A 16,296-nucleotide genomic window follows, 5' to 3' on the forward strand; every position below is an offset into this window, starting at 1 on the left:
GAGCCCTGCCTGTAAATATGTGGCCTAAAGTATAAGCTAAAAGTGATTTTCTTTTTTTTTAAGACAGATAAACAATTACCTACTTGAATATATTTTTTATCTTTGATTCAGTAGGTGGGTTTCAGGAGTCCACACTTACAGTAACCGAGAAGATCGTTAAAGAAGTCATGGCTCCAGACAACGAGAGTTTTGATAAGTTCTACAGGCACACTGAAGAACTAGCCAACATCACCAGTAAGGTAGAGATCGACGATGACTTTGATGCCATCTTTGGAGCTCAGATGCCAAAGTAAGACCATGGTTAAATCATGCTAATATCTTTAAAGACACACTTTAGAATGCTAAACACTATAATTTTGAGTTTTAATGCATCATTTACAGTAAGAAGACATTTTTGGAATATATAATGCGATCCAATTTCATGGCTCAAGATCATTCTTGACTATATTTATACTAGATTGTGACCTTTGACCTGTGTGTTTTTAAGACTGCCCTCAGAGATGGTGCAGCACAAGCGCGCTGTACGTCCAGCACGAAACGTGCAGTCATCCAGGAACCCTCTGAAGGTGCTAGCTACACGAGAGGACATCAGACATGAGTACACAGAGCAGAGACTTAACATCGGTGTGCTAGAGAGGCAGAGGATCACTCAGGAGAAAAGTGAGTGATGGAGGGGAAAAAAAGGTTTATAGCTGATTAAATTGGCTTCATTTGTGTATAATCATGCATTCGTTTCAACATATTAGAAGTGCTATGTGTCTGATGGTTTTTTACAGTTTTCCACCCTGTGTGCGTGCGTTTATATTCTTGCGTGCAGTACTGTTGCAGTGTTGTGAACCACAGCTGTTTGCGTGTTCCCCTCTCTCTCTCTCTCTCTCTCCCTCTCCCCCTCCCTCTCTCTCAGTGTGTAAGAACAGCGGGTTTTCTGCTATGGCCCTGGCAGGCTTGGCGAGCAAGGAGAATTTCAGCAGCGTGAATCTGCGTAGTGTGAAGGTCTCGGAGCAGAGCTCCCACAGTGCCATGCCTTACAAGGCCACCATGCTCATGCAGGTCAAAGGTCAGTCACTTAACTATCCCTAAAACAGGAGAGAGCAGGCACACTGTCTATGTTTGTTTAAAAAGCCTTGTGCGTTTCTTTACATACATATTTCTAAACATGATATCAGTGGGGCAGACAGTACAGTAAGCTTAGTCTAATGTGAAGGATGCTGTATGATGGGTTTGACACGTCTGACCATATTATTCCCATTGTTAAGGTTCAGTGTTGCAGTAGTTTATTTTACTGAATAAAAGACCACCACTGATCAGGACACGTGTTGCTTTTGTTCCAGAGGCTGTTAATGTTGGCGGATTTATATTGCCGTGGAACATATTTCCTCATAAGGCATGAAGCTTATGTGATGTGATGCCTATAAGTCTAACAGTGTCTTAGTATTTTTCCTCCTTCTGTAGACAATGCAAAGAAGAAGATTAACCTTCTTCCTTCTTTTTCTTCTTCTTCTTTGTTTTTTAAATAAATTAACTAGGCCGTCGGCATGTACAGACGAGGCTGGTCGAGCCTAGAGCTTCTTCTCTGAACAGTGGCGATTGTTTCCTCCTGGTTACATCCCAGCACTGCTTTATCTGGGTGGGAGAGTTTGCAAACGTCATTGAGAAAGCCAAAGTAAGTGTCCGCATAACCACATCAGTCCTCATCACCAAGCGCATGAGCCCCGACCCCGTATACGTGAACGCACGCACGCACATGCACATTTTTTGTTTTTTTGTTTTTATTTTTGAGTAAATTAATTATAAGTGTCTTTATATAAAAACAAAAAAAATTATGGATTATGAATTATAAGCTAAACATTTCGTAACATGACAGAGTGATAAAATGGCCTGTGACTAGTTTGAGTTTTTTTTACTTGATAAACTCCTCCACGTGCAGGAAGTCAGCAGAATTTACCACAGAGCTGGTTTTACATCACACCAGAAGCAGGAAGTCAGTTGTAAAAGGCAGGAAACAGTTTAACAAGTGGCATAGACCAAAACATTAAGAGAAGAGAGTTCAGTGAACCGTGTCTTAAAATGTATTTGACCTACTGTACTTCAGAATGTCACAGGTTTAATTCCTAGTTTTTGGACTTTCCTTAATTAGTTTGATTAAATATCAAGACTAATAATGTTTTTAGTAAATTCTGTCATCCATAGTCGTGTGTATGTTCTCACAGAGAAGCCTACTGTATTTTATATGGAAGTCACAATACTTTATTGTCACATATTGGAATAACTAACCTAAGGTGTTTTAAATGTCTGCTTGCCTCAACATCTGCACTATAATGTCGTTACTGTTATTAAATCTGCCTTTTCCTGTTTACAGGCTGCAGAGCTGGCCACATTCATCCAGACCAAGCATGATCTTGGGTGCAGAGCCTCATATGTTCACACTGTGGAGGAGGGTATCAATACCCACAGTCATGCCTCCAAGGATTTCTGGAAGATTCTGGGTGGACAGACCAACCACCAAGGTAAAACACCAAACTGTTGCACTTCTGTGTACCTGCTTAAGTTCTGTGTTATCTTTGAATTTTGCATAGTGGAATTCCTGCTATAAGAGCTGTTTTAATTATCTAACGTGGATTTATCATTAACACAGCCGCAGGGAATCCTGAGGAGGATGAGTTTTATGAGACAGCCATAGTGGAGACAAACTGTGTCTACAGGCTGCTTGAGGACAAGCTGGTACCCGATGATGAGTACTGGGGCAGAGTTCCACGTTGCTCCATGCTCAGCCCTACAGAGGTCAGGACATTCTCATTAACCACATAGATGTTTTAGACATTTACAGAGTTGTGCAAAAGTTTTGAGCGTCCCATTGTTTCTTTATATATTGCTTCCAAAGGGTCAGGCTTTCTTCAGTTTTATGAGTTTTTGGGAAATATTTGGTGCTCATTTTTGACTGTAATTTTCAGTCCCGTTCCTGTACCTGAGCCGTGTCAGAGGAATGTTTTTGTTAAGCCAAACAGTGACCTACAGTATGAATTATTCAAGCATAAAATCTTAACTTGGGGCATGAACCAGTGAGAACCATTTACAAATGATGACAGATGGTCAGGCCAGTGATTAGTATACTGGTGGTGCTGAATGCCGAGTGGTTGGAACAGACGAGAGGGGAAATGAGGTTGCTGCTGAGGGTGGTAAATAAACAACAAGGTGGGGGGGGTTGGGGGGGGTGTGTGTGTGTGTGTGTGTGTGTGTGTGTGTGTGTGTGTGTGTGTGTGTGTGTGTGTGTGTGTACTGTATGTGTACTGTATGTGTACTGTATGTGTACTGTATGTGTGTGTGTGTACTGTATGTGTATATGTGTGTGTGTACTGTATGTGTATATGTGTGTGTGTACTGTATGTGTATATGTGTGTGTGTGTGTGTGTGTGTGTACTGTATGTGTATATATATGTGTGTGTGTGTGTGAGAAAAGAGTGGAGGAAGGGTAACTGAGCTTACTTTAGATTCACACGCACAAACGGAAACACTTTTTTTATTTTTATGTATACATTTTTTGGTGCTTTAAGTTTAGGTTCTATTATAAATGTAAATTTTCATTATTTCTTATGGGAAAATTTTATTTGGTTTAAGAGTGTTTTGGAATATGAGCCCGCTTCCGGAACGATTTATGCTTGTAATCCAAGGTTCCACTGTATTTCACAATGAAAAGGTTTTCCTCAGGCTGCCATAGATATAGTATTTTATACTATACGGACCACAGACTCTTGATGTATTTTTGCAGGTACTGGTGTTTGATTTTGGCAGTGAGGTGTATGTGTGGCATGGTAAAGAGGTAACATTGGCACAAAGAAAAGTGGCGTTTCAGTTGGCAAAGCATCTCTGGAATGGGACATTTGACTACACAACCTGCGATATTAACCCACTAGACCCAGGAGAGTGCAACCCACTTATTCCCAGGTCTGTACAAGCATGTGACTCACATATTAGGGTATTTACTGTACTTTTAATTTGAGCTTGCAGTATGCCTTGTGTTTTTAGCATTAATCATGATGGTGCATATCAACTACAAGTCTTTTCCAAGTACTTTAATAACTAAATGACACATTTATCTAAATTTGGAGGTTAAATCACAAATAGCTTTGAGAAAATTATTTATAAAGGTTTTGTTAAAAGGATTTACTTTTACGTGTTGGTAATAATTCTATTCTAATTTCCCTGAATTGTCATTTATTTGTTTTTGTTTATTTTTTGGTAATCTCACATCCATTTCAAATACAGCTGATGTCTAATTGAAAATGTTGGAAGTTTTCTTAATACACTTTTGTAGTAAAGCTTGTTATTGGAACCTTTTAAATACTGTGTCTATAAAACGTTAAACTCTGTCTGGGGCAGTATTTATGATGCTTGTGTGTGTGTTTGTTCTAGGAAGGGGCAAGGCCGGCCAGACTGGGCTGTATTTGGCAGAATGACCCAGCACAACGAGACTACACTGTTTAAGGAAAAGTTTCTAGACTGGAGTGACTCCAAGACAGCTTCAAAGAAGAATGATAACATAGAAACTATTGACTACAAGGTAGTGCATCCCTAAGCTCTTATAATTACACACAAAATGTACAAAGAACATTAAGTGTCTCGATATTTATTAATGACTATTGCAGATAATATTAAAGTGATGCAGTTTAGATGCGCACACGTATTTAAGATCTTAAACAAATAACTGACTTTAAATGAAAAAGCGTTTGTCTTGATTTTTTTTGTGTTGTAGGAGGTGCACAGTGGTGAATGGCGATCGTATGATGCATCTCTAATGTTAGCTTCGTCCCATACACCCATTCGGAGTGTTCTGGATGGCATGGATGTGGGGCGAGGTTATGGAATCATGAAGGGAGATGATGGGAGGAACTTTGAGATCAGCACTTTGTCTGTGGATGTGTGGCATATCATGGAGTTTGACTATAGGTACAACATAAATTCTTTTTTTTTTTTTTTTTTTTTTTTAACCAGGCAGTATATAAATACCTAAAGTGACAAACAGCATAAGTTGTGTTAATCTGTGTGTCCTTAATGCAGTCGGCTGCCTAAGCAGAGCATCGGACAGTTCCATGAGGGAGACACTTATGTAGTTAAGTGGAAGTACATGGTCAGTACAGCGGGTAAGTATATCCTTCTAGGTGTGTCAATGTTTATGTAACCATGTGTTTTCCTAAGTAATGATCTCGATTCTTTATCATGCTTATATCATCATTACTGTTGAACGTGATAGACAAGTGAAGTCTGTGTGTCTGTGTGTGGGTTTGTGTGTGTATTAGTTGGAAAAAGGCTGAATTCTGAGCATATTGTCGGCCCGGGTAAGGAGAGGTGCGCATACTACTTCTGGCAGGGACGTAATGCTTCTGTTAATGAAAAGGGGACGTCGGCGCTCATGACTGTGGAGCTGGATGAGGAGAGAGGAGCACAGGTCTTCCCCCTTGACTCTTATTAAATTATTAGGCAGCATTTTATTGCTAGTATTATACTATAATGCAGCTGCGTGTGTTTCAGGTTCAGGTGCAGCAGGGGAAGGAACCCCCCTGTTTCCTACAGTGTTTTAATGGAGGGATGATGATTCATGCAGGAAAGAGAGAAGAGGAGGAAGAGAATCCACAGAGTACGCTACGATCTCTTTTAGCATGAATATATTTTGTATAATAGTTGATTAATTATTAGTGTACATACAGTATGTTCAAGGGCTGTTTTAGTTAAACTAGACTAGTCACTTTAGATGAAATATTTTGTGAATGAAGGCATAAAACCGATTGACATTTACAGAAGACTTTCTTTAAGTTTTCTGTAAGTACCGTTATGAGACCCTTAGCCGCAATAAAACATTCAAAGGGTGCAAACCTTTTAAAAAACTTCCATGAATGGCAATGCTTGAAAATAGACAAAAAACTTCTCATCAACTTACAGAAAAAACATCGGTTTGATTCAATTTGCATAACTATATTCATTTGCATAACTATAGGGACTATAGAAGTCATTGCCACATCCCTTTTACAGTCCTGATCTTACTCCAAGCTATTTCCACATGTTTGAGCCATTAAAGGAGTTCCTGGGAGGCCAGTGCTTCAGATGTGACGCAGGTAGTCTGATCATGGCACTGACATACTGAGAAAGTCCCTGTTTAACTTGAACATACTATGTATATTCTCTGTGTCTTCCTTTAGAGAAAGACAATATGTGAATCCCACTTTGGTATTTTATGTACAGTATGTTTAAAGGCGGAGCCAAAGAAGTATTTATAATATTGTTTCCGAAGAAATTCTCCTCTTAAAAATTTATATAGTTCAGATTCTTCCTTGTTACATGTACTGTTGTGCATGTATTTATATATTTATTACACACAGTGCTTCAAAACCATCTCACCCACACTACAACGTCAGTCACTGCCATGCTGAGAATCAGTGAGGGCTCCATGGTGGTGTGAATGGTTGTGGTGAAATCTGTGGCTGATCTGTCCAGTCAATAATTAGATACCGGCAGGGTGACCTATATAGGTTTACCTGATAAAATGCCAACTAAACAAAAAAAAAATACAATTATTCTTAATAAACTGGTAGCTGAAGGCATGTGTTTGTTTACAGGAGAAGGGAAGGACTCTGAAGCCTTAGATTCTGACTCCATATAAAATTTCTATTTCCTGCCTGTCAGTCATGAATTAGTGTGAATAGAAAATGGAAAAACAGGAAACTGCTGTGTTACAGATAGCGTTATTTACAATGTGGGTTTAGTTACTGTAGATTCTGTCTCCCAAAGCTCCAGTAGCTTGTTTATAAAAGAAAATATATTAATAAACCAGTAAAGCACTAAAAGTCCTTGTTTAAAACAAAGTTTAAGGCATTCAGATTAGTTTCTTTGCCCATCATTATGGTTAAATTATAAAATAATAATTTTTAGGAACTTTTTATTAATGAATTTTCATTAATGTATCCTCTTGCATAGAAATTCTTCTGTGTGCCCCAGTGCATAAATACATTTTTTGGCAAGAAAATAGTGAGTCCTGCTAATCTTTATCATTTTGTGCAGGTGACTGGAGGTTGTACTGTGTGAGAGGAGAGAAGCCTGTAGAGGGCCACCTGCTGGAGGTGGTGTGTCACTGCAGCAGCCTGCGCTCTCGCACCTCCATGATTCTTCTTAACGTCTCCAAAGCCAGCATGTACTTGTGGCACGGCTGCAAGGCCCAAGCGCACACACAGGACGTGGGCCGCACTGCTGCTAACAAGATCAAAGAGCAGTGAGTGAACGCAACCCGTACAGAACAAACACGCGCTGAAATCTTATAATGTGGGTAAAACAAAGAAGAAGGTTAAGAAGGTGTTGTGGGGAAACAAAACATTACCAAGATTAGTTACGGCACTAGATACAAACCTTATTCATAAAAAATAAATAAAAACAAAGAACAACACTGCAAGATGGTGTCTGAAGTCACTGTTATCAGATTTCAGTCTCGTCCACAGGAAATGTGTTTGGCTACAAGTAAAAATATCCAGTATGTATAAAATCTTATTAGGATACAGTCCAGATACAAGATGCATTAAATAACTTAGTATAAAGGTGTTCTTTTGTAATAAAGAAAAAAATTCTTAATCGATTAGTATTACCGTAGCTAATTAAAGTTACAGTAAGTGATAAAAGTAGGTAATAACGTCTACATCTAACCTCTTTCTTTTTTTTTTTTTTTTATAAAAAAGCTGATTTTGTTTCCACAAAGCGATTTAGTTTATACATACTGTAGCATGTCACTGCTTTATTTTTTTAGGTGTCCTCTTGAGGCAGGGCTTCACAGCAGTAGCAAAGTGACCATCCATGAGTGTGAGGAAGGCACCGAACCAGTAGGATTCTGGGAAGCTCTTGGAAGACGTGACCGCAAGGCGTATGACTGTATGATTCATGGTGAGTCGAGTTTTTACAGCTGTGTAATGTGTATTGAACTAATGTGTATTTTGTGTGTGCAGTAGTTAACATGGATGGTTATTTGTGTTTTAGATTTGGGGAAGTTCAACTTCACGCCACGGTTGTATCAGTTAAGCAGTACATCAGGGGAGTTTGTGGCTGTGGAGTTGATCTGTCCATCCAGAGAGCCGAACCTGGTCAACTCAATGCCTTTTCACCAGGAAGATCTGTATAACGTCACACAACCAGGTGTGGTGTACACACACACACACACACACACACACACACACACTCTCACACACACACACACACGCACGCATACACACGCACTAACTGTATTTAAAAGGGTCTGCTTGTATACTACAAGATTTCCCAGAATATTGTGTGGTAAATCTTATTCTGCACAGTGGGACACACAGTAGAAGCATTTTTGCGTATTTTATTTTAATTTTTTTTCCCCTGTACCTTTTTCCCTTTTTTTTTAAAATGATGTTCTATAATACGTGAACTGGCTGCTGTAATGATACAATCTACAGTACTCCAGCAATATCACACTCAAGGTCGTACTGTTGTGCTTGAATATTAGCACGGCAGTGATGCCTTACTCATTCTGGCTGCACTGACTGTACAGTATGATACAGTTCTATACTATAGCTTGCCTAGTCTTGTTTCTTGTGTGTAGTCTTGGGGGTCATTATGTTAAGTCTCTTAATAATATAACATCAAAAAATCAACCTATTGAGCCCGTGAAACTGTTAAAGAAACTAAATTTTGTTTCTCTTTATAGGCATCGCACTATACCCGCATTTATCATGGTATATCATTTTATGATCATTTATCGTCTTTCTGTTACAGCTCTGTTTTTGGTGGATAATCATCATGAGGTCTACCTGTGGCAGGGCTGGTGGTCTCAGGACGCTGAGAACACAGGCTCTGCCCGCATCCGATGGGACTTAGACAGGAAATGTGCCATGGAAACTGTGCTGCAGTACTGCAGAGGTAAGAAATAAAGAGATATTGTCAAAGTGATATGGGTGGGGGAATGCCCCTCTGTGTAATATTATAAAGCCATTAGTAGTTCTTTTATGCAATTATGCCATTGACATCTGGCCGATAATTATAAGGAGCGTTCAATCAAACTGGGACTTTTGAACACCAATGATTGTACGAACTACCTTTATTTCTCTATATAATCCCCTGGTACACTAATGCACATAATGCGTTTCACTTGTGCTTGGTTACCATCGAGATAGTTCTAGGTTTTCTCAGTACGCCAGAGCAATGATCAGACTGCCTGCTTTCATGTCTGAAACGCTGGCCTCCCATGGACTCCTTTAAAGCCCAAATATGTGGAAATTGCTTAGAGCGAGGTCAGAACTGTGCTGTGACCTAGCAATAACTACCAGCCCCAGTGCACTTGTGTGCATATAAATAACCGCACTGGGTGCTGAGGTACCTCGGCAGGGATTATACAGCATTCTTTAAAATGTTCCCACCATTTTTCCAGGTTTTATCTGCAGCTATGACTCTCATCACAGTACTGTGCTTGAAGTCTTCTGTAAATGTTCATTGGTTTTATCCATGAGAAATTTTTTCACATGTCCCAGTTGACCGTTTAAGGCCTCGCTCAAGGTCTTTGCTGGTGGTGCTGGGATTTGGGCTCAGTAGTCTGATGTTTTAGCTACTAAACTAGCAATGTTTCTGGATTCATTTTAGAGACAAGACTTTAGTGCATTTTATGATCAGTGCTTAATTTTCTAAGAGTTGTCTCAAACAGGTAACATCTCAACTAATGAACATGATGTTAGGCTCTTAAAGTAAGTGACTTTCTGTCGAATTAAGAAATCTAAACGCCTTAATCCCAGCTTAAATTTATATACCGAATGACATATTGACTTTAGGTGTGATTCTCACTTCTGAAATCTTGACTGCAGCTCGTATATACAGTACATTCACCATTATCAATAAAGGTTTATACTGTTCACATTGTCATTCATGTTTCAAGTCATGGACTGTTTCCCTTTCTGCTGATCAGTTTTAAAATGGGAAATGCCAACACTATATGAACACATGAACACTCAGCAATAAAAGAGGTAGATTTTGAACATTCTGGCTGTGGAATGAATCAGTACAGCCAAACATCCAAACCACAGACTCCTATGGATTAAAAAAAAAATGTATCAGCTATTATTTTAACCATGTTAAAAGGATGTGTCTTTAGAAGATCAGCTCTAGCTTCACAAGGACAATCTATGTACTGTAACTGCATGTGTTCTACAGGGATGTTTTTTAGCCCCTTTCAACCTTTTGCGTTCTGTATTTGTGTATCTGTTTAGAAAAGAATGAGAAGAAGCCTCCAAAGGCCTACCTGATTCATGCAGGACTGGAGCCACTTACATTCACCAACATGTTCCCCTGCTGGGAGCACAGAGAGGACATCGCTGAGATCACAGAGAAGGTTGTCCACTACACTCTCTCTCTCTCTCTCTCTCTCTCTCTCTCTCAACAAACATACATCCAAAAATTTAAATTTGTATTAATAAGATGAATAAATAAATAAAACATGATTTGACCATCTTTGGCTTGTTCCATGTTATAGGAAGCAGAAGTATGTAATCAGATCATTCTAGTGGAAGATGTGTTGGCCAGACTCTGTAAGACCACCTATCCTCTAATCGATCTCATGGCCAGGCCATTACCAGAAGGTGTCGACCCTCTACACCTCGAGCTCTACCTGTCAGACAAAGACTTTGAGGTGAGATTTCAACCCCTATTCAGGACCTCTGTATTGATAATTCCAAAAAAACACACACTGATTGGGTTTAAAGGCTTTACTTTTGTATTAAGGCTTTTTGAAATTTCATTTTCAGATTCAGTGTTTATTTACATACCTTATAAATTACATTTCCACTCCAGTTTTTTTCCAACATGGAGTGTTGTCTAGATTTTGTGATTCTAATGAAAAAAAGTAATAGACATCAAGTCTAGGCTTGTCGCATCTTTCCCAAAGGTACAAGTTTGCCACTATGTGGTTGATATTGTGATTTTTTTTTTCCCCCTGTCTCTCTCTCTCTCTCTCTCTCTCCAAATCTACTCTCCATCCTCCTTCTTCACCCTCTTATGGAAAGCCTTTTCTTCCAGCGTTATACTTTTTTTTGCCATTTGTCCATTGTGGTGGCATAGTCATGTATTTGATATTGGTTACGTTTTCCTTTCACCTTTAGGGTGTAGGGGCCTATGGGAAGGTGAGTTTTTACAGACTGCTAGTGTTCTCCACATTCACACTAAGCTTGTATTTGGAATCGGTCGACCTGGAGTCGTTTCTTTTGCTTGTTTCACAGCTCTCACCAAAAAGTGTCTTCTTGATAACATTGTTCTGGGTATTTGACCTGCCACACATGATAACACACTGATTTATTTACTGCATGTGTTTTACACACTTATTTGACTAATGTGTTTTTTAATTGAGAGAGATTTCCTGGTGTTATTCACGTGTTTACTGGTTTTTGTACAGTGATGTCCATTTATTCGATATCTGTGCCCCAACTTGCTATTAACCGCAATAATTTCAAACACAAAAAAATTACTTGCACTTATTAATATCTATTAATGACAAATAAGGATCTGCACTGAAATCAAATAAGCATGTTAAACGACTGTTTATTATTAAAACTATAAGGGTCTTTTATGGTTTAAGAGTATATAGATAGTATTCCATTGAATGGACCTGTAGTACAGAGCTAGACAACATGTTGATGTGTTTAAGTTTATGTTTTGGCCCTGACTCATATTATTTTTTAAAGAAGTGTTCTTTGGGCCACATGTACTTGGAACATGAGTTCTTTGGGCCACTTGTTCCTGTACATTTTTTTTGCATCTCAGGGTCTTGTGTATTGAAATCCTAGCTAATAAGATTAACTGCGTTATTGTAGATGTACAGTGCACATTAGATGTTTCTTGTAGCCTCAGGCCCGTTTGGTCAGGTGCATTCACCATAAAGGGCACTTGGATTCATAGGTAAAATTACCGACTTTTGCTATAGATGATATGTCAGCTTCCTTTATTCTTTCATCAGTGGAAATCTACCAGTGCAGCACTGACACTAGTGTGCTGCACTGGCATGAAGGTTGGCATTAAGGCCTGCATAGCAACAGCTAGACTGACGTTAATGTCTCTAATATCTTCACATGCCGCTCCAGAGTTGCCAGTGAGATCCATAACCTCTCTGCCCTCTGGACCTGTCTGACTCGTCCTGGTGCCTCGCTTCTGGTTAAAGGACTCGACGCATGGAGGCCACGTGTGGTCTGCTTAGTATGCGTGTGGTGACTGGAGACGGTTCCACTTTTTTACCATGAAGACGGTCCTGGCCTCTCCTGAAGCAGACAGCTGTTCTCTGAGGACTTGTGACCGTAGCGGCTCAATCGTTCAAACTGGAATTTCCTACAGTCCATCTGAGCCTCCAGTGTTAAACTAAACTACAGTTGTAATAGGGTCATTACAACTGCCCAGAAGATTGTCGGCTGCCCCCTCAGCAATCTGGAAAATTTACACGATTCCCGCTGCCTTAAAATTGCAAAGGACAACCCGTACCCGGAAAAACCACCGGTTTGAACTACTGCGGTCTGGCAGACGGTATAGAACATTAAAAACTAGAACCAGTAGATATAAAAACAGTTTTTATCCCAGTGCAATAAGAGTACTAAATGCTGCTATAAAAACAGGTTCAAACAATGTGCAATAAGATTAAATTATTTAAGCATTTTTTTCTGCAATTTATGCAAAAAAAGATTGTGGATCGTGCAATAGCAGAATGTACGCTTTGTGGGAGTGTGTGTGTGCGCATGATTATGTTTCAAGGTTGCATTGAGGGATGGCACTTTAAATTTTGTTGAACTTGTTGCAATAACAATAAAGACTATTCTATTCTATTTTAGTCATATTAACTTAAAGACATCAACTGTTATACTAAACTTCCAGCTGCTTAACACACAGGATAACTTGTTAAAAGCGCTATACAAATAAAAGTAAATTGAATTATACTCAGCAGGTCACCTGTATGGTAAATGTAGCTGACTAAAGGGTCAGTGAGATGTGACTAAAGGGCTAATGGCATACTTAATAACCTAAAGGTAAATCAGTAAGGGTGAAAATTCCTTAACTAAGTATTAGTAAATATTTCAGTTTTAAATATTTGACAAAAGTCCTTCCCACTTTACAACACACCTTTCCACGATCTAATCATCTTGCAATGTTTCCCAATGTGTTCCTTTTTCAGGAAGCACTAGAGATGACGAGGATGGAGTACGAAGCTTTGCCGGGATGGAAGCAGGTGAATTTGAAGAAAGCCAAAGGATTGTTCTAATGGGTTTATTACTGTGAAGATGTACAGACGAGGTGACGGTCTCTGCTGCAGTGTTAAAAGATGGAACGTGCGAAGAGATGGAACATACGTGTGGTGCATTAAACACTCCTATTGTAGCAGAACTTTATAAATGTACACACATGCATGTGCAGGTGTAAATGCACTGGAAAGAATGGTGGATAGTGGAGTGCACATATAGTAAAGAAAAGAAAGGCGTGGTGGATATACAGTAGATAGAGATCTGCAGAGGTTTACCAGCCTCTTCGAGCACATCTCTTACTATTCTATTATTTTTTTAAGATGTAAAAAAGCTGTAAATTACTGTAACGTTTATTTGGTTGAGATTTTGTGGTTTCCAGCTGTTTCTTTATTTTTTTCTTTTTTCCTTCATTCCACTACATGTGAAATGTAGCACAGGTCAAGATGCCATTACAATTTCCTGCAAGCTAAAAAAAAAAGAGAAAAGACCTAATATTATATTATTTGACTAATGCAGTGGCTATGTCACAACAGCAAACTGTTTTTGCTTTGCAGTGCTCATCGATATTTTACTCACTAACAGGGAATTTCTTGCAGTACTTGTACAGTAGAGTATGGATTTTTACAGAGATAATGATGTACTAATAATCATGATTAATGTGATCTACATGCCATCACAGATTGGCGAGAAGGTGTGTGTGTCTGTGATTGAGTTATGTGTGAGTGTGATGTTAACATGAATTGAATTAAACAATGTTAAACTGGAGGTTAAATCTCCTTGCTCAGATTCTACAGTGTATAGTGCCTTTGCTTTCATGTACAGTTTATATAATGAAAAATAATAGTATGCACTTTTAATATTTTTGTGACTATAAATAATATCAAGGGGAAATAAAGGAGTGAATGATAAAAATATGCAGTCAGTTGTCTGCTCCTGTGATTTTTTTTTTTTTACACACACAAATTTCGTCCGTCAGCTCCGAGTTAAGATGTTAAGTTTTCTCTGTTTTTAAAATAAACAGAAATTGCAAGAAAATTGGGCGATATGGACTGAATGAGGGGCTTGCAAATTAGTCAAAATTCGGTATATTGCATTGCAATATACTTTTTAATTGTACGATAAGAGAGCAGAGGACATGTGTGCTTTCTAGTTTCTTACCAGGCAGCATGGTGGTCTTGCTTTTTCAGAGTTGAGGGTTCAAATTCCACCTTCAGGTCTGTGTGCATGTTCTTCTTTTTAGGTGGGTTTCCTTTGGGTACTCTGGTATCCTCCCACATGCCAAAGACATGCAGATCATGCTAATCTGAGTTTCATAATTGCCCACAGTATTTTGAAGTAAGTGTGTGTGTGCGCTTTTGCACTGCAATGGATTGGCACTCTGTTCAGGTCCAAAAAATGAGCGAGAGTTTCTTAACATTCTTTCCATTAAAGCAAACACCATGTGATTAATCCCTTCTCGACACATTGAGAAATCATTTCAGAACATTTTTGTTTGCTTACAGGGTCATCGTTCAGTGATCCTCGACTCAATATTGTGCTAATTGGTTGTGAATGAGCTGGAAAGACCACAGCTGGAAACATCATCTTTGGCAAAAAAAAACTTTAATCCAAAAGAAAGACTTCAGAGAATGTGCAGCAACATGGACAATTTGCAAGAGAACACATTCTTATTAGACATTCCAGGGTTGGACTGGGACTGTGTTTTGGAGAAAACACCTGTGCTTGACTGAGAGATACTGCAAAGTGTTCAGACTGTTTATTCCATAGTTGCACCCATTGTATTCCTTCTGGTTGTGTAAGCAGCTCGTGAACAAACGCCCTACAGGAAAACTTTTTAGTGTCTGTGTCTGGGATCACACCATAGTGCTGTCACCGCTAGTAGAGGGGAGGACATAAAGCATTGCATTCAGAGTGAAGGAGACACCCTGCAGTGTCTTGTTAAAAAATGTGGGAAGAGATACGTACTATGTTTCTTGACACAACAGGGAAGAAGGGAGCTGTTAATATACCGTAAGAAATGTATGGGATTTTTTTTTTGTTTGTTTAGAAAACCAACATAACATCACATGGAATACTGCAGTATTTAACCAAGTGTGTCTTGATCCAGTAATTTGTTTTAATTAACTTTCTTCCTTTTTTTTAAATTATATATATATTTTTTTACTTGTTATAATTTTTAGAAGAACCTGAAGCTCCTGGCAAGTGACAACGTTTGCTGAATCCCACATTTTACATTCCGAATGTAAAAATGTTCAATATTTTGCAATGATTTAGAAAAACTTGTACATACTGTACAATTTGTTCTTCTGCAGTTTTGCCTTAACTCTGATGATCAGGACTCTGATGATGCATGTGGCTCAGTTGAGTCTCCGCTGCCTGGGACTTCATTCACTCCATCATTAAGGTAGGCAAAAATAAAAATTCAACATGTTTAGGAAAATAAGATATCTGACTAAAATCAATGGTTGCTTTAAATATAAACCAACAGAGATGGGTCAATCTCAAAGCCATCGAAGCGAATAGCGCAGTAGACCTGCCTCTGGGAGACCTGCCTTTTCCATTGGCTGAAAAAGCAAACCCTGACATGACCAGTTTGAAATCTGTAAGATGATGTGCAGAAAGTAAAAGCGGCTAAAAACTAAATCACTTAAAAAAAACACACACACACACAAGTACCAATCTGGCAACAACAAGTGATGTACAGTATAAAATATCTACCAGCATGTAAATCATTAGAACACAGATCAGCCATAATGTTATGACCGCCTGTGTAACATTTGAGTAGATCCCTCTCTTTGGAAACCATAAGGGTGATGTGCTCAAGTTGACGCTCTCTGTAAGCTCTCCATAACCCCTTTCTTGTCCTGCTCTGACCCTGTGGAAGAAGGACAGCTGCCCAGATACAGCATTCCCTCCCCAAACCATACGAGCCACAGGATCTCATGTGATCGGTTTTATAGAGCTTTTCACATGTATATACTGTATGTACTGTAACCCTGACCTACAGCTAAAGGAAAAAGTGTTGGCTCAAACCAGC

General features: G+C 39.0%; 1 protein-coding gene across 12 annotated transcripts in view; it reads left to right on the forward strand.

Moving 5' to 3' along the window:
* Positions 1 to 13,477, forward strand: part of svila (supervillin a) — a 78,088-nt gene extending 64,611 nt beyond the window's left edge. For 9 of the 12 annotated variants that reach the window (XM_053510993.1, XM_053510984.1, XM_053510989.1 and 6 more), the window contains 20 exons: positions 112 to 289; positions 488 to 660; positions 905 to 1,057; positions 1,527 to 1,663; positions 2,360 to 2,507; positions 2,636 to 2,781; positions 3,767 to 3,942; positions 4,411 to 4,558; positions 4,751 to 4,944; positions 5,056 to 5,138; positions 5,295 to 5,443; positions 5,527 to 5,632; positions 7,051 to 7,258; positions 7,784 to 7,917; positions 8,011 to 8,166; positions 8,773 to 8,916; positions 10,254 to 10,375; positions 10,517 to 10,672; positions 11,142 to 11,162; positions 13,193 to 13,477. In XM_053510993.1, the coding sequence (XP_053366968.1) occupies positions 112 to 289; positions 488 to 660; positions 905 to 1,057; positions 1,527 to 1,663; positions 2,360 to 2,507; positions 2,636 to 2,781; positions 3,767 to 3,942; positions 4,411 to 4,558; positions 4,751 to 4,944; positions 5,056 to 5,138; positions 5,295 to 5,443; positions 5,527 to 5,632; positions 7,051 to 7,258; positions 7,784 to 7,917; positions 8,011 to 8,166; positions 8,773 to 8,916; positions 10,254 to 10,375; positions 10,517 to 10,672; positions 11,142 to 11,162; positions 13,193 to 13,279 (2,819 nt within the window). In that variant the 3' untranslated portion in view covers positions 13,280 to 13,477. The remainder of the gene's footprint in view (positions 1 to 111; positions 290 to 487; positions 661 to 904; positions 1,058 to 1,526; positions 1,664 to 2,359; positions 2,508 to 2,635; positions 2,782 to 3,766; positions 3,943 to 4,410; positions 4,559 to 4,750; positions 4,945 to 5,055; positions 5,139 to 5,294; positions 5,444 to 5,526; positions 5,633 to 7,050; positions 7,259 to 7,783; positions 7,918 to 8,010; positions 8,167 to 8,772; positions 8,917 to 10,253; positions 10,376 to 10,516; positions 10,673 to 11,141; positions 11,163 to 13,192) is intronic. The other 3 variants (XM_053510986.1, XM_053510996.1, XM_053510985.1) reach the window with 2 other exon arrangements.
* Positions 13,478 to 16,296: the final 2,819 nt, after the last annotated feature.

This window comes from Clarias gariepinus, chromosome 14 (assembly GCF_024256425.1).
Source record: "Clarias gariepinus isolate MV-2021 ecotype Netherlands chromosome 14, CGAR_prim_01v2, whole genome shotgun sequence".
Taxonomy (NCBI): Eukaryota; Metazoa; Chordata; class Actinopteri; order Siluriformes; family Clariidae; genus Clarias; species Clarias gariepinus.